Genomic DNA, 23,429 nt, shown 5'->3' with positions numbered 1-23,429 from the left:
AAGGTCTTCAGTGGGAGCACCTTAGCACCTTATCTTCTTATACATTAATCTACAAATATAGGATAAGCAAGGAATAATTTTCTTTCATCCTCTCAGGCAGGTCTCACAAGTGAGGACAATTCATGTATAACCACTCTAACGGGGTGTGTCCTAATGCCAAGGACACCTGTTGACAACAACCTTCAGTTTTAAATTGAAACAGTGTTGTGCAGAACTGTGTCACAGGAGGCTGTCTCCTGTGTTGATGATGTTACTTAGCAAAATTTAGAGAAAAGCTTAATTTCTCCATGGTAAAATGGCCACGCATCTTAATATTCAGCCAGTGCTCTTTGCACATACCCGGGGAAAACAACAACACAAACAAGCTCTAATGGATAATTCCCAGCTATCTGTTATCACCACTTACAGGGCTTGTTTACTAGAATAGAGGGACTTGGTGGATCTGTTTTTATGGGTGTGTGCGTGCGTGTGTGTGGCCGCGGCTTTTAATGATGGGGGTAGATGATTTCTGTCTAGAGATGTGCTCTCTCTGGTAAGGCCTGAGGGGATGGTTGGGCTGGGTGGGCTAGTGAGTCCCTCTGTCTCTATAAATACACACTGGGATCCCATTCAGAGGCTGAAATGTGCCTGTTTGTGTGTGTGCGTCTGCATGACGCCGCTTCAGCCAGGCGAGCTAGAGGCTATTACTGGCCAGCAGGGTTGCTATGGAGACCAGTGGTGTCAGAGAGGAGCAACATCTGTGGGGTGTTTGTTTGTCAAGACAGGTTTTCCTCTTTCTGACTCTGTCTTCTCTCTTTCTCTGGCAGTGGAGTGGCTTAAAACTCACTGCCTGTGAAAGACTAATGCTGACTGAAGTTAGGAGAGCCTGATGAAAACTCCTCCGGTTTCTCATCATTAGTGTTTTCAAACATTGGTAAACATTGCAATTGAATGTGGAACCGCTTTAAAAGCTGTAATTTCTTGGGCAATGGTTCAGCTGCCTATGCTCAATCATGCTCACAGTAGGCCCTCACGGCTGTGTCAGTCAGCAGGGACTCAGGGACTCCTTTCACTGGGTTTACGCCAGCAGAAAGCTCAGATTCTGGGGAAGCATTTAACCCCTGCCCCCTCCCTGCTCCCTCTCTCCACAGCTCCCCTCTCTATATGGACATGTTCTATTTCCATAGCTCCTTTCTCCTGGCTGCTTCATCAGCAGCTCAGCAGGGCACAAAGTCTCTTTTAATAGCTACTTATTTGGGCAATGGGAGAAATCCCATATTTTTTGAGCAACCCCTACTCACCCCACCCCCCCTTGTCCAGTTCTCCTTGTCTTAAACTTTCAACCTTCTGTTTATTACTCATTTCTATAGCTGGGTTATCCCTCATTTCTCTGTGCCCCCCTCAGAGATAGAGTGTATGGTGAGTGGGTGGAGGGCTGAATCTTTGGCTAATATTTCAGATGTGAAAGTGCACTCCCCAAAATTGATTTTCTTCTTTTGAGCTTTGTTAATTTGGAACATTTTAATCCTTTTTTAGGCATTGGTCCCAAGTTCCCCACTGTGCTGTTTTGCAGTAGCCTGCACAAACACGTTGGAACTTTCACTGTGAATTCCAAGAGGCTTGAGTTTTTATGAGGAAAATTGAATCCTTTTCAAATGAAATTCAGAGGTTTCTCAAGCACTTCAAACAGGTCAACCAGAACATGTTGAGTGTGTATGTGTATCCTCAGTATCTTTGACCATGTTTGGGCAAACCTACCCCTGACCAGCCCTCCACAGGGTATGTGTAGCTGGGCAAACCAAACCTTCGACCTCCTAATCTGGTCTAAATGAGACCGTCACACACAGAGCACAGTGGCACACAGAGCAGTGCAGCACAGAGTGTGTGATGTAACAAAGTAATTTTGGGATAATTTGGTATTTTCCCTCCGCAGGCATCCCTCTGCAAAGGCCAGTTACCTAACTTCCATGCCCAAATTAACAAGCTTTTGCAACTTACCCTGCGTCTACCTTCATCACCTCCAAGTGAAACATCAATTCGTTTATGCCAAGATTAGACTAATCCTCAAGTTAGATTCTGGCTCTGTCCTCACATGCCTTTGGGAATATTATAAAATGGATGTCAAATAGCCAAAAGTGCTTTTTCGGTATTAACTGATTCTGTTATGGACCAGCACAGCAGGGAATCATACAGTGTTTGGAGAAAATGCAGACTAGTGTATGTTAAATAGTAGAAAATGTAAGCCTAAATTCTTCAGATTACAGGAGCAAATATAAACCTAATTCTTGTGTTCAGAAAAAAACATTTTCTGTGTTATTTCTTGAGTTAGAACTTTGACCAAAATAGAGGTGAAACAAGATTTTTGAGTCTACTTCAGAGGAGTTAAAGATGAATTTTTTTATCAGTCTATCAGAACAACAATTTGTGCTGCTGTCCACCTAGGCTCCACACAGGCCCGCTCTTATTTCACATACACTTTTCTCTGTGCTATTTTTTTTATATTCCTGACCCATGGCATGTCCACACACTCTCCAAAATCGACTGCATATACTACAAGTCTTTATAATACCAGTGTTCCGGTGAGATGTTTCTATTATTAACCAGACACGGATACCATCAGCTCTTGAAAAATGGTCTTTTCCATCTTCCATTTGGTGGCTTCAGCCACACATATTCATCACAGAGGAAAGATTGAGGATTTCTAGTTATATTTTTAGACTCTTCTTCCCATACAGCTGCTTTATAAAACGGAGGTTACATCACTCAAATGAGGATTCCCCACACTGCCAAAGTCTTAGTCCTGTATTGTTTTCTTCTCTTGTAATTTGTCTGCCCTTATTAACTTCCTCGTCAAATTCCTTATGCACCCATTATACTCTCAGACAAAAGTAACAGGAGCACACTGTCTGTTTAGAAATTGCAAGGGAGGTTTCGACCAGAGTGCTGTGTCCTAGTCTAAGGGTTGGCTTAAGTGTCGTAAGCCGGGCCTCTCTACCTCATTACATTCAGGGAACTCCCTGACTAAGTGCCTTTTTAAACACACACACACACACACACACACACACACACACACACACACACACACACACACACACACACAGTCAAACATGCAGTGCTCTAAATACCTCTGATTAAGATTGCTGATAACCCAGGGACAGCCCTTACCCCTCTCTCGCCTCCCTCCCTCCCTTCTTCTCTTTCCCTCTGAGGGGCCTCAGTGTTCCCTCAGTGAGTCAGTGAGGGTAGTCATTGGCCCTCAGGTCAACAGACTCTCTCTCTGATACACACACACACACACACACACACACAAACTAATATCCATCATTTGGGCTTCAGGCCATCATTTATTAGGTGGATGCTCCGTCCATTAGGCCATGTGTTAAATTCTCTGTGTAACTCAATTTGGGAGAGGGTGGATGTGGATGACTATATATAGAGCTCTTTGAGTATGTGGATGTGTGTGTCCCATTATGGGTGTGTGTTTTATGAACTAATTCACATCCTCATCTGCTGTTTACTAGGGATGCACCTTAGCCACTGACCTGACAAAGAGGCTGTGTTTTTAGGTGAGGGAGATCCTACTGCTCGATTTGAATGCGTGACAGTCTTATTGGTACTGACGTTATGAATGTTATTTGTACATGCTTGTATATGCAAACTAGACATGTACATGCACATTGAAGTAAAAAAAAAAAGGGTGAGTGCTTGGCTGAAAAGGAGGAAAAAATAAAAAACAAAGGGCTTATACACTACAGGGCTCCAATTGATTCCACGAAAAACCTGGTGACATTTCGAGCACCGCCGCTCTTTATCAGACAAAAATACATGATTCTGGTCACATGGTGAGGTGACATGGACATAGTCTCTACAAGGACATAGAGAAAGCATATATTTCATATATGTACAAAAAATTTATGTATGTAGAAAAATAAAAAGTATATATGTGCAGAACACAAGTTTGACAGAAAATGTATTTAGATGGAGACAGTCCATCGGGTGTCCCTACCCTAACCACTGTTGGGCTTGTGGACCTTCATCGGGTTCAGGAAATAACACTAAAGTGCTTGCATTGGCCAATATCTTCTGTCGGACCACAGTTGGGCACTCTAGTCAGTGTGTGTGACTGAAAGACGGCCAGTTTCCATCCCAGGCTCGAGTCAATTATATAACCCGGGACCAAGGAGCTTGAGTGAGCAGGATGATCCACAACTATAAAAGGCAAGAAAGAGGTTAGAAGAGGGTCATTTGGCTTGGAAAAAGACATTCTTCCATTCAACAGCATGATACTTCCTCATCCACAGTCCCAGAGAAACAAATGGTGATTACAGAGTTTTGTACATACTTCACAAGAAAAGTATATATTAGCCAAGTGACATTAGAAGTTCTTTCTTCTCTCTGTTAACTAGCAGTTACTTTATATCTGGCATTGCTAATACACTGCTCAACCTGAAAGAGTGAAGTGTAAAAGTTAAAAAAAAAAAAAAGCACTGAACACTCCTTACCTGCAATTTTCCCATAATCCATTGTGTTAAGGTTTACACCATACATGATTTACTAGAATGCTCACTCGCTGCTTTCTGCCAGTTTGACACGTTCACACATGGGTGCTGCCTCATACACTGACACAGTCTACAGTTTGCCAGCAATTAACAGCTCTACTGAAGCAGTTGTTTAACTTGTGTTGTGTGCCTTGCTCAAGGGCATTTCTGTGGTAGCGTTTTTCGAAGGAAGCATGAGCCATTTGCAATATTTCTTGTCTTTATGATGAGTCACGGGACAAAAACAAACCTTTCAGGCGGCAGACCTCTTCACTGTGAAGAAGTGTCTCCCAGGTTAATTTACAATAAACACGAGTGCCATCTGCGATGGATTTGTGTGCAATCCACTCATGTTTTAATGAAGTCTGCAAGGAGCCTTTAATAAGTTAAAGGGAGGCCACTGAGTCTTGTTTTTCTCAGTTGTTGACATAAGAAAAAAATGTTCTTTCAAGATTTTGAATGTGCCAGAGTTGTGATGATGTCTCCTCATCACAACTCTACATATGTAACCTGTTAGCTAACACGATCCTTTGAATAAAAGTTAAATACCTTCCTGTTAGTTACTCTTGGGACTAAGAGGACAAAGTGGGCTAAAGAAAACAAACTTAAACACATATGGGTTGACAAACACAAACTTACTTAGAAACACAAACATGCTCGGACATAGACAAACATGGAGACACATACACAGACATAGACGTGCAGCCACACGCACAAAGTCACACACTGCTGGAGGGTCCACAGAAAGGGTCCTCAGCTGACACTCAACAGTCAGTGAGCAAAGTGGAGTCCAAAGGTGGATCAATTGAAACGAGCGAAAAAGGGAATTTCAGAGAATTTCAGTACTGATTATCGGTTGGTTTCACCATTCAGCTTTTCCTTTCACTCTACTCACGCATCCTGCAACTCTTATCTCTCAGGCTGTTCACTGCATGCCAGGTTTTTGTGTAGTAACATGTTGGCCACAAGTTGGCTTGCTAGATTAGGCTTCAGTTGAGCATGGAGAGAAGCAATAGTCAGTGAAATCGGAGATCTTACACAGGTCATACGCAGGCATACAGGATCTCCATCCTTGTTAAGGTAAGTACCTGTTTACTCAGCGATCACTGTCCCCTCTACACCACCCGTCTGTTAAGTGACTAAATGAAATGTAAAAACAGATGCAGGCGATAGCAACATTGATTTCACTGCCATATGTGCTGTTTGCTCAGAAAACAGAGGTCTTGGTGCTGTTATAAATCACTTTATTCCTTGCTAATGGCTCTCATTGAATTGAAGACTTTTTAATCCAGTGTAAACAGTGGTATTTTTTATGAAATTACCCTGTGTCTCGCAGCTTGGGTACCGTTTGGGTGATGTGTGCAGCAAACTATGGGCAAACATACACCCTTCTGCGAACTGGATTCTGTTTGATAGGGCAGAGTTTAATCTAATCCATGGTAATGCAATGGAACAAGCCTGTCACCAGCACAATGTTGTGGTGTGTCTGCGATCTTGAATGAATGTCACCTCAGAGCGGCAGCCTGTTGAAGTTTGCTTCCAGGATATTGTGCATGTGTGTCCTTTTTTTTTTTTTTTTTTTTTCAGTGTGTCCTGGTTGGTGGTTGTCTTGCCAGAGGTCATAACATAGACTGTTTAACTAAACCAGTTGACCTGAGGTCTGTTTTTTTTTCTCTCTCTTGCTCTTCCTTTTAGTGTGAATACTGGAAACATGCCACAGTATCATGGACATAATATTATGTGCACCTCTTCAATATAATACATAACAAAAATATGTGTGGATGAGCTAATAGTTTTTATGACAGAAGCTCAAACCTCAAACTGTGTCCTATAACCTTTCTGATATATTGTAGCTAAAATTTATAAGGGCAGTTGTAGAGGTAGGATGTTACTGTTTCCAACCTCTGTTGTTCTGACAGATGGTCGCATTTACATTACAGCACAACACAACATGGCCACTGAGGTTTCACCTAAATATGACCCCTCAAGACCAGTGTGCTGGGATGCCTCTGGTCTCTGGGCCTCTTCTCATTTCCTCCCCTTTGCTCGCACCCTACTGCATGTGTGCACACAAGGGGCTCTGTTCTCTTAACAGGGACTTGTGCGGTAGCACAGTGATATGCTGGTAATTTTCAGACCTTAAGCTGAACTTTGTCTTTGGTATTTATGCATTCATGCAGCAGACGAGGTGGAATGAGATGAACGATGCATACAGATGAGGCAGAGCAAGGCAAAGTGTTCTTATCTTAGTGGAAACTGGCTGTGGCAGGTAGCTCTGTGGTTACCTTATTAAGTAATGTGCACCAAACACCCGGCTGCTGTAAAACAACCACACAGACATCTGTGTTTCTGCACACATCAGACTGGCTGAGTATAGTTTATTCTCCTGATTTATGCTTGACATCCATAACCTGGACATGCAGTTCATTGAAAAATCTTGAAACAAAATAAAGTTCAGTCTCCTCCCTGTTCTCATGCTCTCTCCAAACCGTGCTCTGTCTTTCTCCCCTCATCCAAAAACAGCGGGAGTAGGGAACAGTCACTTGCGTCATAGCTTTCTTTCCAAATTGTGGTGCCAAAGTGGTGTTTAATTTTTCATTCCTAAGATGCACTTTAAATTGCAATATGATGTCATGCAGCAGAATTATGAATATATTACTTATAATTTTATTTCCGTTTGATAGTACTGGGTCATGAAGCAAGTAATGGTCATTTGTACTGTCAGCACATGTGATGTGCGGTTATTGTATTCAAAAATGAAAAGGTGCTCTAAAACATGAGGCACAGGAATGAGTGACCTTCCGCTGAGAACAAAATCTAGCATCAGAAGTAAAATGCCAGATATATTGTGCAGTTCTGAATTTTGATTTTTTTTAACTTGAGTGAGAGAGTGACTGACAAACTTCTGTTTTTTTAGTTAACTGTCTTACAAGGTGATTGTCAGAGCTACAAAGCAAACAGGTTCCCATCTTTGGCAGTTGTGTGACAGTTCAATTCTTGAACATGATGGGCATGAAGAAAGTAGTTCTTTGTGGCAGTGGATTTGTTTTGCACGGAGTCAGTGTAGGTGAGTCAGTAGATGTGTGTGTCCTAAGATGGCTTCAGCCTCGAGGGCTGCTCTGACCCTAATAGTGAGAGAGGAAGATTGATGGTTTCGTTGAAGGGGGTCCGCACAGGAGATGTTCCACGTCTGTGTCTTTCTTTGCCACTCAGCAGGCTGCATATATGGGTGTTGTGTGTGCGATGAAAAAGCCAAATACTTTTTAGTATTTTCAGTTGTGTCTCTGTATCGGTATACTGCAAAAACAGAAGCACATCTATCTAGACTAGTATGTCGTTATGAAGTTAGGAGAATTCTGTAAGCAGGAAGATTAGAGTGATGTTTTACCTGTCTTCACCTCCACACTCTCATCGATGCAAGATCAGGTAAATATCCTAGACAAATAGATAAGAGGACATGATGACACTTTGTCATATGGACACTTTAGATTAGAGACCAGTGTGGCAGTAATGTGACTGTATATGTACACATGCAATAAAACAGAGTTGTGCATAAGGCCAAGCTTAAAACGTTAAAATTAAGGACTATGCTACTGTCATGCCAGACGTGTTTGACTTGCACCTTTTTATGATTTGTTTTATTTTAAAACCAACCAAGCAGCGTGGGTGTGGAACCGTAGTTGTATTTGAAAACTGTATTACATTACTGTGTGTGTGTGTGTGTGTGTGTGTGTATGTGTGCAGAGTATGTACACAAAGCTTGGCTGTTGTTTAAACAAACCTAATTCTCCTGACGCTCTTCTAAGTTCCTAGAATCCAAGGCAAGTGAAAATAATATAATCAGGCAGTATGCACATGTATCACAGATTCCCTGTATTGTTTTTCAACGATGAACAAATCTTTAATCTTAGAGTGAAAATGTGGCTTCTTTCCTTTTTCTCTATGCTCTGTTTATAAGCACTAACAAAGTGTGTGTGTGTGTGTTTCACTTAATCTGCCAGTTTTTCAGTCAGGTTTTACACATAACAGAAATCAAGTTTATTTTGTTGTTTAGTTATACTTTTGTTTTACATAGTTATGCTCTGTTAGTGCTACGGTGGTCTTTTATCATGTTTATTGTGTGTGTATGTGTTTTCTGTGTATGTGATGCTGGTGTAGATCAATCAGAGGTATTGATAGCAGGTGTGCATTATTAGGTGCTCTAATCAGTTAGTGACTGGGCACTGTCAAGTCGGGGGAGGATGGGTGAGGTGAGATAGCAGCAAATTATGTTTTGTTAAAACTGGTGCACTCATAGGTGCAAATGAGTGCCCATAGATAAACTGCACTCTGAACAGTATCTGAAAAAAATTAGTGTTCTTTTGTCATCGTGTGCTCTTTGAATGCTGTGTATTTGTCTAGCTCACCCTGTGCAGACCAGAGCAGGTGGTAGGTTCCAGCTGGTGAGGCTGACAAAGTGAAATGCCAGCCACTGATCAGTAGGACTTGTTTTTTTTTGCCTCTGTTTTGTCAGTATTTTTGATATTAAACACCACCTTTCATAGGCTCTTGCCTACATTGCTGCTTTGTATGACATTTGGAGTGAAAATAATTCCATCTTATTTCATAATGGTCAGGTGAATCAATACAGGTAAACATCACTAGCACTAATTAGCCATTTTCTACCTTAATGCTCTGACAGCCACAGACAGGAAAATACAGTTTGAAACACATCTGCCCATAATGGTCTTAAAGGATGTTAAACTAGCAATACTAATGGGTTTAGTGCTGTGTTACCAGCATGGTCTTGAGTGAAGTGGAGGTTATGAGTTGAATGTTGCAGTTTATTAAATGGCAGGGATGTTAGCCTGCAGTCTGGCATTATGGGTAGCAAAAGAATATGATGTACTTATACATCATATGTATTTGTCTGTCTCAAGATGCCACTTTGCAAAGCACTTTAAAGTATAATGTTTTGGGAAATATGCTTGTTTTCATACCCATGGTCGATACCATTTCATCTCTGTGCCTAGTACAGAGATCCAGGAAATGTGTGGCATAGCAAAGCACTAAAATAAAGTGGAGAGAAAGAGTTAGTCCAGCTCTGTCAAAAGTAGAAAAAAATAAAATACACTTAACAGTTCCAAAATTGTGTTTAATGCTACACTGTAAAAATAGATAGCCTTGCCTTTGATCGTCTTTCACTTCTCCTGCCAGGTTATTCTGTGTCAGTCCTGAAAGATACAAAGTTAGGGCTTTGTATCTTTCATATGTACACAAGTAAAGCAAATAGCACATGGTCCAGCCTTAATCTATGACATAACTTTTTTTAGTTAGGCCATATATGGTCAGACGGTAAGCACCTGAGGAATCGTTGTCAAGTTGCAAGATGAGGACCCCCGTATACATGACATTTATCTTTTGCTCTAAGTCCTACCAGCTGTTTTACATTGAGTCTGATGCTGAGAGTAGAAACACTGTTTTTCCTACTTCTGAGGCTACAAAAGGAGAAGACGGTGGGAAAATTATGTTTAACTGGAATTTAAATAGTTTTAATGTTTTTGTCTGCTATGGGTGGGGTAGATTTCTTTTTTCAGCTCAGCTGTTCAGTGCTGTTTCAGCTGTTATGAATCAGGGTTCAGTGGAAGCTTTAGCCTAATAGACTAGTGATGCTTGAGTGTCTAACTGGTTTACAGTATTGCACATACATAGTGTTCTGGCTTTATACTAATCAAGGCCACATTCAAGGTAAAAGAAAAATCAGTAATGAGCAGAATAAGTTTGATTTATTATTATATTCCAAGTTTCATTGTAATAATAATGTTGGTATTGAAGCCCATAATTTTTTTTATGCATTTATATACTCAGGGCAGCCTTGTTTTTACAGAAAAGCCCTCCTACACACATTCACACCTGGAAACTGCCAAGTACAACCACAGTCTGGCCGCCTGGCCACTGTGCAGCTCCACTGGCACAGTTGGGCTTAAAGGCCTTGCTCAGGGGCGCCACAGTGGTGTCGATGAGGGAGGGGCAAGTGCTGCTTTCTCACTTTTCCCACCCAGATTTAATCCTACCCGTCTGAGATCTGGCAAACCTTCCAGTTGCATACTTGCTTCTCTAACCCTTAGCCAATTCAGGTTTCTGAGATTCTGAATAAGAACTTATCTGGTTTATTTGAAAATGAAACTCCTGTGATTCTCTTGTAAATCCAGATGATTTTGCAGAGGCGAAGTACTTTTATAAGCCTTTGGTGATCCTCATGTCTGCGGCAGTATTTTCCAAAACATGAGCTCAGATGGATTGGATGGGGTCAGATTTTACATGAATGCACATTAAAAACATCAGGTGATGATGTGTGCTGTAAGATCAAATGAAGTGTAAAAACAGGCCTTACGAAAAGGCTTGTTTTTCCACTCAATTTCCTGTAGTTTCACGTAGACTGAGCTGCAAAATGGTTTATTGTTAATGTTGAACCCCTTTGCTTAATACTTGTTGTGGATTATGCGCTAAAGGATGATTTTGGTTATTGTCTCAGCCATGTCATATGTGCCACTCCGTGTGTGTTGTTCACTTGTGTCCGTTTGAGTGTGTCCCCAGTCAACCCTTCCACCGCTGGCTGACTGATGTAGCTGTAGCCTAATTTTAGTTTATGAGGTGTGGGACCGCTGGGTGTTACCCTAGCTGCCATTTTAGATGAGGAGGCTGGGAACAGCGTGCCTCACGGGGCTCCTATCTATCGTAATTATCTCATTGTCAGGGGTTGGACAGGGGGCTCGGACCTCACTCGCTTCCTTCAGCTTCCCTCGGCTCCTCACGTGCACATTCACACGTCCAGGAGCTCAGAGGCCCAGTGTGCACGCTGGCACGGCCTTACAGAACCTCAGCGTGCCGTTCTGCTATTGGACAGATTTCATCCCGCTGAGGAAAATGTTATCTAATGCATACTGTTGCAAGTGGCAAGATCTAGGCTAACATCAGACAGGACAGCACAACCCAGTTAGTCCAAATTGGATATGTGATTTGTCCTATCTGAATAGTTTTGATTTGGGAACATATAACATTTCTTTGAGATTGGGTTTAATATTATTAAGAAATCTGGACAGGGTGCAGCCTATTTATACTAGCCTTCTCTCTGTCTCTCTGTGACTTGTGTTATTGGCGCCCTGCCTGCCCTCAGTTCTTAATCTCCACAGGAAGTGTGCATCTGTGTTTTCATTCCCCTGACAGGATGTGTGTGTCTGTGTTATGGTCCCCTGGTAGGACACCACAGATGGTGTTGGCCCCCCCCCCTTTTTTTTTTTGTTTTTTTTGTTTTTTTTGTTTTTTTTGACCTGGCCTGGCAGCTACATCTCCTATAGCGCTGTGACGTATTTGGCACCAAAAATGTGCTAATCTTTGCAACAAATGAAAGGACTTATTGTAGTATGCTTTCAGATATTCTGGTGGGTCCACCCACTGTATCAAGAGTAATTCTATCAATTAATGAACCTGCATGTCGGGGTGAGATTAGCTCTTATTAGCCGCTGTATAATTGTGTAGTCTTTCTGAATCACTCTGTGTTCTCGTAATGACGGCCTACAGACATCTCTAAACCCTTGCTTCATCTGCATTTGTCATGCCGGGGGTGGACTGTAGCCCACCTAGCCAGTAGTTTTCTGTAGCCGCTGTTGATGTTGTCTCTGATCTGTGTTCCCCACATCAAAAGCAGACATCCCTCCTGCTGTACTCACCACCCTGTCCCCCCAGCCTCTCCAGCCAGCCTCTGTCACACACAGCTGTTTCGCTCGTCCATCTCTCTCTGCCCACCCCTGGCGCTCTCTCCTCATCTCTCATCACTATATTCCATCGTTCTGTCTCTCACCTCTTTGTACCGGCTTTATATCTGGCTCTTGCTTTTAGTGCACTGTTATTTTCTGCTACCTCTCGCTTATTTGTCTCTTTGATTGTTCATTTTCCCTGTGGCTTTATCGCTTTCTCTCCCCTCATCTTTCTCTAACACTGTATTTCTGTTTGTCTCGATTTCTTTCTCTTTCTGTATCGCCCCCTCCTCTGTCTCCATCTTTGTCATCTCACCCATCAGCATCCAGCTCCCCTCTGTTTATCCCTGGGAGGAAAAAGGGTGGTTTCTGCATGAAATGTGGGATTTCAATCCTTGCACCTTCTGCAGGGTGCTTACACGCACACACAGACATTCAGGTGGATATTTACACCAGTAAAACTTATAGTGGAGACATTAATAAATCACAACTTCAGAATATCTTTGGGATTACATCCATGGAAAGTATATGATTGTTGTGTTGTATGTGATTTTCTGTATATACAGTATGTAATTGTTATCACAAAGGAATCTTAGCCCTATAAGTTAAAAGACTACCTAATCACGATTGAATTACACCTCAGAGTATTCCCATAATGACTTAATACTGGCTGAGCAATTAGACTATACATAGCATGTCACGTTCTCAAGTGCACTTCTCCCTCTCAGTTTTGCCTGACACATTTGAGGCTGACGTAAGGCGAGCCTATATTTGGCTGGTGTCATCAACAATATTACAGTTTCCTGTCAGGACCCCCTCCCCTCCCTGAGCCTGGATATCTTACGTGATGATACACGTGCAGGTGTGTCACATGAATCAAGCCTGATTTTTCTTTTCGTGTTTGAGGAGGAATACAGTGCACATCCAGACCGTTTCAGGCCAAGTGTGAGATAAAAGTAGACTTAGTGGAAAATTCCACCCTGTGATACTTTTCAACTGTCAGATGTGCTCAACCTGTGTTGTTCACTCCCACCCAGGGGGGGTTATCCTCTGATGATGTGGTGCACCCCATGTTCCCTCATCCTGCTTTGTCTGCTTATCCCGTGCGTATTACGGCTCCCTTACAGTAAGACGTAGTGAGCCCACAGGTGGAGGATGTGGTATCTCGGCATCTTTCGCAGCAGTTGTTCCCATTATAGCTATGTAGGAGATGTCTCACTGCATGTCACATAGGCAAATTTTTGTTTACCATGCCCAAAGCTAAGATAAACATTCTAAAACTTTAAAAAATGGTCCTAGAATTGCATGGTTTTGATTTTTGTCTGTTGGTTTCTAGAGCATACAGCAATGTCTGTCTGCTGTATGCTTAAAACATTGTACTCTGAGGCTGAATAAGTTATGTGTTTAGAGATGTAGTGGAGGAAGGCTGTGTTGTGGTGCAAAATATTTTCAGTAACTGTGCAACCAAGAGATTGTGGTTAGGAGCCAAAAAAATCAGATTTAATGTCTGTGGTGATTGATTTGTTTCTGCTTTCAAGAAATGTTCATAAATGTCTTTGCACTCTAGACTAAGGTTAGCCAAATATCTTGTCACTTTATAAGTCGTTACTTAGTTTAAATCACACTACCTGATGTACAGAGCCCACATCTCCGTTGCAAGAGAACGCATGGGGAGGCTCGGGCTTTAGGACTGGAAAGATCTGACCAGAAACTCAATGAGTTGATTTTTCTGTAGTGTTTTTTGTTAAAGTGAAACTGGTGCATTAAATAGCAAAATGACTACAGCTGTATTTCTTTCCTAAATGAGTCCTGTATAGCTTATAATAACACAGTTTGAGAGGTGAAGAATGCACCGCTTTCTTTCCTTTATACACAAAGGACTTACATTGCTGTGAATGTAAAGATCATTTGTTATACCCCACAATCAAATATTAAAACAGTGAATCTCTCTCTCTCTCTTTCTTTTTCTCACTGTATCTGTCTATCGCTCCTTCATTTGTGTCCCAGGTTTGTGAGCAGCCATGACAAAGTCCTACGAGTTCAACTGGCAGAAGCACCTGCCTGAGTTCATGCAGGAAGGCGCCTCCTTCGACAGGTTTGATGAGGTAAAAATGACACATTTCTCTGTTGCCTATGAGCTTTCTAAATAAATAAATAAAAATAGAATAGCCAGCCTTTTAATCTGTTTATGCTAATCTGTTTACGGGTTAGGGGGTTAGAGTTGGACATTTTCTGATGCATTCTGTGTGACACACACACACACACAACAGAGCAGAGGCGTTTGCGTTTATAACCTGGTACATCATAGCTGTAGTCAGATCTCTAGCTGTAGGCAGGTCACATTGATCAGCCTCATTAGGATGCTTTGCCATGGCGACTGCTCGTCTGCTGCACGTCCACTGAGCGTCTTGACCATCACACTGAGACAATTATCTGTGAGTGATCTCAGTGAGTGAGCGTGTTCCTTATTTTGACATAGACCATTAATAAAAATTCTTCATTGATGAACATTAAAACAACATAATGAACACCAAAAGATTGAGCTAAAAATATAAATAAATCACTGTAAAAATATTTTGGGCAAAAAAAACAGATTTTTAAGACAGTGATATTAAATTATTGCTCAGTCACAATCATAAGCAAATGAATGGCCCTTCTATCCATTACTGATATAATATAAATAAAAGATTTAGGCAGATATTTAATAGCAACACCAAATATCTTGCTCTGTCTGTGTCTGTACGTATATGACCCCATGTATCTTGCTGTCTTTTTGCCCACGTTTCCTCTGACTAACTTAATCAGGACACTTAGCTAGGACATTTGCAGAGCAAAGGCAAAGTGTGTCACACACACGCACGCACACACACACACACACAGACACACACGTACACACACCCCTGCACACATCAGGAAATCCCCTCAGTCCTCTCCGTTTATATGGACATCAGCGAGGGGAGGAGGATCCCTCTTAGGCAGAGAAGAAAACTTGAAAGAGCGTAGGGAAAGGCATCATCAAATCCACAGCCATGTCAAAGCGAGCCATGAAACTGGGCCGGCATGCTTCTGAAGAAAGTCCTCAGCGCGTTGCCACTGTGGATATGAGCCAGGCTGAGACAGGACAGGGTCAGGACTGGCACAAATGGTAATAAGGTCAACCTGTGCCAGTCACCTTAAAGGTTAAAATTAATGTTGTCTGCTGGGACATAACACTGCCCTCGAACCACTTCATTTTGTTATTAATGAAACATTTTTATTCCTAACGCTAATTGCTGATATTGTCCTTTCTATTATCTGAAGAGTAAAGGCAAGAATTGATTAAGTCTTGATGGCAGTTAACACCAGTCAATCTCTGAGGGGAAAAAGACTGGAGGTATCATTAATTAATTGGGATTTTGGTCGTTAACCTCTGACCTATGGCTGATGTTACTCCACGTTGTTATAAACACGGAGTACTAATGACGCCCCTTCACAAAGCCCTTTCATCCTCTGTATCTGTTTGTTTGTGTGTGTGTGAGTAAGTGAGTGAATAGTTCTTGCTCGGTTGCCTGGCAAATACAAAGCCTCCAGGGGACATCTGCGTCGATTGAAATGACGTACGCCAAGTCCACCCACCCACAGACATAGACATGCTCTTTATCAGTCCTTCTCACATGGACACACACACACACACTCAGGCAAATATGCTAAACAGCATGGATTTTTTCCACAAAACATTCTCCACTGACTGAAACCCCGTTGAGTGACAGATGGTAGAGACAGGTAATGTGCATGTGTGTTAGCATTGGTGCCTGTTTGTGTGTGCGTGTGCGTGTGCGTGTGTGTGTGTGCGTGTGCGTGCGTGTGTGTGTGTGTGTGTGTGTGTGTGTGTGTGTGTGTGTGTGTGTGTGTGTGTGTGTGTGTGTGTGTGTGTGTGTGCCTAGATAGTTGTCAGTGCAATTCAAAGCTTTATAGGGGGACCCCAGTCACTACCTGGAGTCTCTCAGGACTACATGTCATTATGTCTGTCCAAAATAAAACTGACATGGCGTGATTGGAAGACCATTTTCATGACCCATAATGCTTTTGTTATAATAATGTTCCTCTCTTTGACTAGAACCAGCGTTGGCAGTTCCTTTTTTCCATTTTCTTGCTTTTATTTTGTCTTTGTCTTTTCCAGTTCTGTCTCTCACTCTTTGCAGGACACAAAGTTTTTGTTTATGTTCAGCTTTACCACTGTGCAGTACTGTGGGAGGGTTTTTTTTTAATGCCCTATAAATTTTGAATAATTCATTGGTTTTTGTGTTGGAGTGAGATTTCAGACGAGTTTCCCCACTTGACAAGTCCAGAGGCAGTAAGGTCAGAGGTCACGCTAAGAGCCTCTGTCTGTGTGTGTTTCATTCCTCGCCTCACTGACTGGTAATCAGTCACTTATGATTAAGATCTGGCTGATGTTTGGTTTCCATGGGGATTGAACAGCCACATATTGACATACAGGTGATGGAGGCAGAGAAAAGCAGGTCAGAAAGGTGAAATGCCAAAAAAAAAAGAAACAGTTATTTGTGTTGTTTCTTTTCTTGTTCATTCTAATAGTTTATTTTTAACAACATTTGATGCGGTGCCAGTAGATAGTAGTCTAAGTACACAGGCTGGCTCTGTTATCAGTTCATAATATTGATTAGACTGACAGTAATACACCAAAAATGATCCACCCCATCTATGAAATAGACTTACCTAGTGAAGATAGCTGTATTTTCTCGCTGTTAACAAAAAGATTAGAAAAGGGTAATACTGAAGTCGACTGTGAGGCAACCTAAGCCTATTATACATGCAGTGTGAGGGTATTTGCTTTCCCTTTGCATTATCATAACTTGCATTGTGAAAACACAACAAACATAACAAAATAACAACCATAAAAAAGAAACTTAGATTGAACACAAACGAGATTATGGCTAAAAAAAAAAAAAAAAACAGGGAAAGTAGTGATAAAAAATAATTACCCTGTATTTTTTTTATTATAAAAAATGCTGAATGTTGTAGGATTTAAGTCATTCTCTGCTGAGCACCAGAGACACAGTGGCATGACGTGCAGCAGATCCTGTGTTTTCATCAGCCAGCCAATGGCTCATGTTGATCCAGTTTGTTAAATGCTTGAGGCTGTGAGTGTGTGTGTGAATGACTCAGTCTGGATGTGTGTGAGTGTTTTACATCCTGTCCATGGTCATTCATGTGGATGTAAACAAAGGAGGTTTTGTGTGTGTGTGTTACTTAGCTTAGCTCCCCTGGAACACAGTTAATACATACTGTAGTAACCATGAATATGTTTCACCTGTGTGTGTGTGTGTGGGTGTGTGTGGGTGTGTGTGTCTGTGTGTCTGTGTCTGTGTCTGTGTGTGTGCGAGAGCACACAAAAACACTTTTAGATGGTCTTTGCTATTTTTTTTCTCCGAATAGTCCAGTTTTGTGTTTGTTGTTCCTGTTTCAAAAATCCGTGAAATGAAAGGAACAAAATAAAAGAGAGGATCAACAGACAACACACACACACACACTGACCTACACTTGCCCAGACACTTAGGAACGAATGTACACATGTTGAGAAGGAGCTGAACTACCAGAACCAGGGGTCTTTATCTGTCCACCTCCAGAGAGAGATGGGTCCCCAGCTAATTGGTCCTTTGCGTATAGAAGGACCGAATGTTCCCATAAACCTTACGCTTTACAAGAACAAGCCGTCTGATAGTGTAACAGTAGCCTGCTGCATGTTCTTAACAGTCAGGCCTCATTTGTGACCATCTCTTTCATAGAGTTGGCTTCCCTATGTGCAACTGAAGCCTCTGTCATACCTAATTCAGATGAAAGAGAGTCAAGCTTTTAACTGCACTTAACAGCAGTCTCACTATTTCCTAAATGGAAATAGGATTGTTCTGTTGGTTTTTATGGTGGTTTTGGATGACAGGATAGGACAGTAAGAACAACAGCCGAATAACAAGCCAGCTTAGTCCTATTTGCAGCAGGGTATCTCATGGCAGAAACATCCTGAAATAATAAATTATGTGTGTGTGTGTGTGTGTGCATGTGATTGTGTCTCACTGTTCCCTATTGCTAATATTAGAGTTAGAGTGACCCAGCAGCCATCTCCTATTCTATTTTTCTCTCCTGAGTTTTATCCTTCTCAGATGTGCGATTTGAGTGGGAAAAAAAAAAAAAAAAAAACACGCACCGATTGACACAGTCATTCATCAGCGCAATCACAGCTTCCAGTAGCTGATTGAATTGAGTGAAAAATGTTTGGGTAAGATAAGCAGGCTAATGTTAGATTTTCTGCTCCAACACTCCCGTAGATCTGAATAGGGGCCGCTGCATGCTGCATACCAGCTGATAGATGAAGAACTACAGCACAGTAGCATAATAGTAGCTCACCCAACACACTTGGACTGTACTGCCACTGTTGTGAGGATCACCCAAGTTGTCCTCACAATGCCAAAATGTCCTCACAGCAATGATTTTGAACCAAAATGGGTCCATACAAACACAGAAAAACATGTACAGACACACACACACAGACAGACGCATGCATCTTTCCCAGGGTCGTCCCCTGTCGCTAATGGACAACACTGTGTTCCAGTCAGATGATGTTTGTATTTAACAGTTCATGGCAGTCACATTTATCTCACTTTGTGTTTGCGTTAGCAATAGGTTTCATCTCCTCTGCACGCCACATGTGTACATACTAAGTGTATTTGTGTATACTTTGGATCCATGAGTTTTTGTGTGTGTCCTTTAGCAGACACGCGTGTCTTAGAAAATGAATTAAAGCTACATGTGTTTGTCTGGTTGCATAAGCCCTGTGTGTTAAAGAGGTTGGCTGTTAAATGTCTCGAAATGTCAAATAAAACCCTATGACTGATGAAGCCCCCTCTCTTATAAAAAAAAAAAAAATCTTTTTTCTTTGTTCTCTGCAGGACCCGTACATCTTTGAGCCCAATTGTCAGATGAGGGTGGACGAGTATGGCTTTTTCATCACCTGGAAGAGCGAGGGAAAGGTATGACCTTCACATTTACACCTTTTGTGTATTCTCTTGCCTGCTACAGAGGTCATGCAAAAAAAAAAACAGGATATGTTCAGGATATGTTATGAGCAGGAGACAGCACCTAGATGTCCACAGAAAAGAGATGTATCTCCTGGTGTTTTCAGGAATATCTTTAAAACATGCCACTCAGAAACACCCTAAGCTCCATTCTACTGCTGTACTACAATAAGTAATTTTACTTCAGGAGGTCTGGAGGCAAACAGTTCAACACAGTTTTATTACCAGGACATAAGAAATGTGTTGAATATTTTGGTGGGTGGAGGTTATCCAGCATTGGCTCACTGAGAATCAAACTTGTGAATTAAACCCAAGGGTGTCAATATCATTATTCCCAATATACAAAAGAGAAAATATGATGGTACTGAAAACTTGATTATGAGGCAGATGTGGAGATATTAGTCATATTTGGGTCAATATGACCCATGTTAATAACTTATCAGATGCCGAAAGGTTGTTGTTGTGGTGTTGCTGCTACATGTTGAGTATTAGAATTAGTTGAAAAATTCACAAACAAAATACAATGTGAGCCATCTGTCTTATTTTCCTAATGTTCTCTCCATCCCTCTCTGTCCTCCTCTTCGCCTAATGTCATCCCTCCCTCTTCCTCTGTCTCTTTCTCTCTGTATCTGTCTATCTGTGCGTCTCTCCTGCAGGAAGGCCAGGTGCTCGAGTGTTCGCTCATCAACAGTATTCGCGTTGGTGCCGTCCCAAAGGTGAGACCTCAGGAAAAAAAAAAAAAAACAATTTCCTCGCTTCTGCCTCCACAACATTCAAGCTCTCTGCCCAACCCACCCACCATTCAGTCTCCAGCTCCCACGGTGACAGTCCTGGTAAAATCTAAGGAGGCTGCAGCGTCAGGCACGTTACTCATTCTTTAATTAGCCAAGGCTTCAGCAGTGTATTCTATCGATCGACCGACTGATCTGGGACTCTCGGCTGAGTTCTCACTGCCAAGCTTCTCTCTCAAACACCAGATTCACCAGGGGCACTTGGAGAACATAAACATGAAATATTTAACTCATCAATATTTATACAACTGTGGCTGGGTTTAGCCGCAGGTTGTATCTGAAACCTTTTTTTTATTTTATTTTGCAGCCCTGGTTTGTGCTTTTGACCCAGAGAGGACTAATGAAAAACTGTGCTTCCAGCCTTATAATGATGGGCTGTCAGAGAACCATTGGGTTAAGAAGTTCACTCTATGGGATCAAAAGCTCACAGATAAGAGACGCTCTGTCTCTATCAGAATTACTTTTCCTTATCGTGTAATAGGATTCTAATCCTGAAATAGCTCAAAAGGGCCATCAAGCTGCATTATTCTGCATTTTCTGCAACATTATATCGCAGTATTTGGCATTGTGCGGACCAGATGAATTATGAAAGCTGTTACGGGAATACCCATGTGGATGCCTGCCTCTAATTAGGATGCAAACCTGTCAAGCCATTAAAAGTCAGAGGCCTGACAAAAGCCACTTGTGTTTGCTGTGTACATAACCTGGTTGTGAATGTACTGTTGACTGCAGGAGGGGATCTGTTTGTTTGGTCCTCTGTGTGGACGTGTGTGTATGTACATGTGTAAGGGCACGTATACAGATTCTGCAGCCTGATAGCAGCTCCTCCTGTTTGTTCAAACACTGTATGCTGTTCTGGAAGAAGCAGACTAAGAGCGCCTGATAGCAGCGCTTCTCCTCAGAGGTTAACGTGGTTACACAAGCTCAGAGAGCTGTTTCAGATAATCCAATGAGCGAGAAAAGATGAATGGCATTGGATGATTGCTGGCTGGGGTTTTAAAACAGCAGAGCCTGTTGCCTGTTGCTGTTAATTCAATCATATAACAAAAATGCATTACTACCTTTACGGTGACGATGGTAGCAGACTGAAATCTGATTGGAAAGATGAGAAGGAGGAGTCATGCTGTGTTTATGATAGTGAGAGAATGTTTTCATGGATTTTCTGTTTCAGCGATTGAACTGAAGTTTGCCATCATTTCAGGTTGAGCTGTGGTGAGAACTGTAGTTTAAGATTGGTTTCCTATGAGCCTTGCTTTCACTGGGCAATTCTGTCTGCGATCGTGTACGAAATCTTCCGGGAACACGAAGGCTCGACTTACAGCACAAAGAAAGTGCATCTGCCATTGTTCAACCCAAATAGGAAGAGGATAGTGCTTTTTTTTCCCCCATTAGCAATCAGTAGCTTTCCCCAGGGAGTGAAAATGGTGGATGGTGACACAGCCAGAGTAAATCTGGAAACTCTACCCGGCAAAAGGAATAGAGCCTGGTTGTTGGAGGAGGCTAAGAAGGCAAAGAGAGAGAGAGAGTGATAGAAACCAAGATAAACAAGAGTGAACCACGAATGGGGATTAATTCAATGGAGAGAGCTCTGGGACTTGAGGGGTTTCCAAACCGACTTCCAGTTAGCATTATGTCTTCTAGATAAGTAACAAATCCTGCCTACTTGTTAATACAATTGGGTATTTGACTTTGTCCTCATCACAGCACTGCTGTAATAACTTGTTTGCATAAAGCAATACTCAAAACTATGACAGTTTCCCTTTACCTCTTCAGCAAATGTGCCTTCCAAAGTCGTGATGATCGTTTCATACCCAGTGTTTGTGTTGGTAGTCTCGAGGCTCTGAGGAAAACGGAAAGTGTTCTAGTCAATGTGACAGCAGCACCAACAGTAATACCTGTTGGGGGGGGTTATTGCTGCATTCCAATACATGTGAGTTACACAGTGTTACTCACCACTTGACAACAGTGAGGGCCCTGTTCACTTCCCTGTTCGCCATCTCAGCTAACCTCCTCCAATCTGCTCCAGTTGAGTGGTGTCTAAAGTGTTGCTTTCCAGTAGTGTTGAACACATCCAAATCTGGACTGAGTCAAACTATTTGATGATCTGTCACATCGTTGGGATGAGTTTTAGCAGCTAAGATTTCTTTAGAATTTTGTATTTTAATCCTTAATGGATATGCATTGTGTCCGCCTTTAGCTGAGCATAACACAAACTGTATATTATACAGTATGTGTCCAGGGGCTCTTCCACAACAGCAATAAACATTTCAACATCCTTTTCTCTAAGCTCCTCTACCTCTGTGTTTTCTTGTCTGTGATTTTTTTTACTGCAGTAATACCAGAGTAGGTGATTAAGACCTGCCTTTGAGTTTTTCCATTCCCTCTACTAACTCTTTTCTAGTTTCTAATATTATTTTAAACTTTTTACACCTTTTCCTGAGATTATTATACACCTTTTTCACACCATGGCTTTATCTCCTAGTTTCTTGTTTATCTGCCGAGTAAAACCGTTTTGCTTTCTCAGGACCCAAAGATCTTGTCATCATTCGAGGCCATTGGAAAGACGGAGGCCGACTTGGAGGGGTGTATCATCTGCATCTGCAGCGGCACAGACCTGGTCAACCTGAACTTCATGTTCATGGTGGCGGAGAACCCAGACACAGCCAGGGTAAATATATCCATTCAGTGTGTTTGTTTCAGAGTGTTTGCTCAAGTAGCACTGCTATGTACACTACCTTCTGAAAGAGGATTGTCCTTCTGTGTATCTGCTTCACACACATATATAGATATGTGATCTGATATATAGATCTAAACATACCCATTCTTGATTTTGGTCCTAACTAATATGGTAATGCATACAAATATGCTACAACCTCAGCATAACTCCTCAAAGCCCCAAGATGCAGTTGAGGCAAACATTTCAATGAACGTCTTGTAAACGTAAACTCTTCTTAGCACGTGGAGTAACCCCCCCTTATTCATTCAACATTTCCATAATATGTATAGAGGCTAAAAGAACACCCAGACAGAGCAAATATTTAATTCAGAAACAAAGCAAATTGGCAAGTGAATGGTTCATATGCCAACTCCTACACTCGGCAGAGCTGACCTTTGTTTATTGTGATAAATAGACACATTTAGAATGACTCATTTTTCCCTGCCTCACCTCATCTCTCTCTCTCACTGGGTTACTCCTGCACTCCTGCTTTCGCTGTTACTTTCTGATCCTTTTTGTCTTGCTCTTAGTCTCCTCTCTCTCTTCTTTCCCTCTCTCTTCTCCTTCCCACTCATCTAGGAAAGAGCTCTGAGAGAATTCTG

The 23,429-nt window shown here is 41.9% G+C and overlaps 1 protein-coding gene across 4 annotated transcripts in view; it reads left to right on the top strand.

The window, feature by feature from the left end:
• Positions 1–23,429, top strand: part of LOC121199355 (1-phosphatidylinositol 4,5-bisphosphate phosphodiesterase beta-4-like) — a 68,705-nt gene that overhangs the window by 15,704 nt on the left and 29,572 nt on the right. For all 4 annotated transcript variants that reach the window (XR_005896444.1, XM_041063957.1, XM_041063956.1 and 1 more), the window contains 4 exons: positions 14,261–14,358; positions 19,195–19,275; positions 19,977–20,036; positions 22,636–22,779. Coding sequence is in view for 3 of the 4 variants with exons in the window: in XM_041063957.1 (XP_040919891.1) it covers positions 14,275–14,358; positions 19,195–19,275; positions 19,977–20,036; positions 22,636–22,779 (369 nt within the window). In the remaining variant the exon portion in view is untranslated. The remainder of the gene's footprint in view (positions 1–14,260; positions 14,359–19,194; positions 19,276–19,976; positions 20,037–22,635; positions 22,780–23,429) is intronic.

This window comes from Toxotes jaculatrix, chromosome 19 (genome assembly GCF_017976425.1).
Source record: "Toxotes jaculatrix isolate fToxJac2 chromosome 19, fToxJac2.pri, whole genome shotgun sequence".
In the NCBI taxonomy this organism is placed as follows: domain Eukaryota; kingdom Metazoa; phylum Chordata; class Actinopteri; family Toxotidae; genus Toxotes; species Toxotes jaculatrix.
This window is presented reverse-complemented; position numbering and strand designations above follow the sequence as displayed.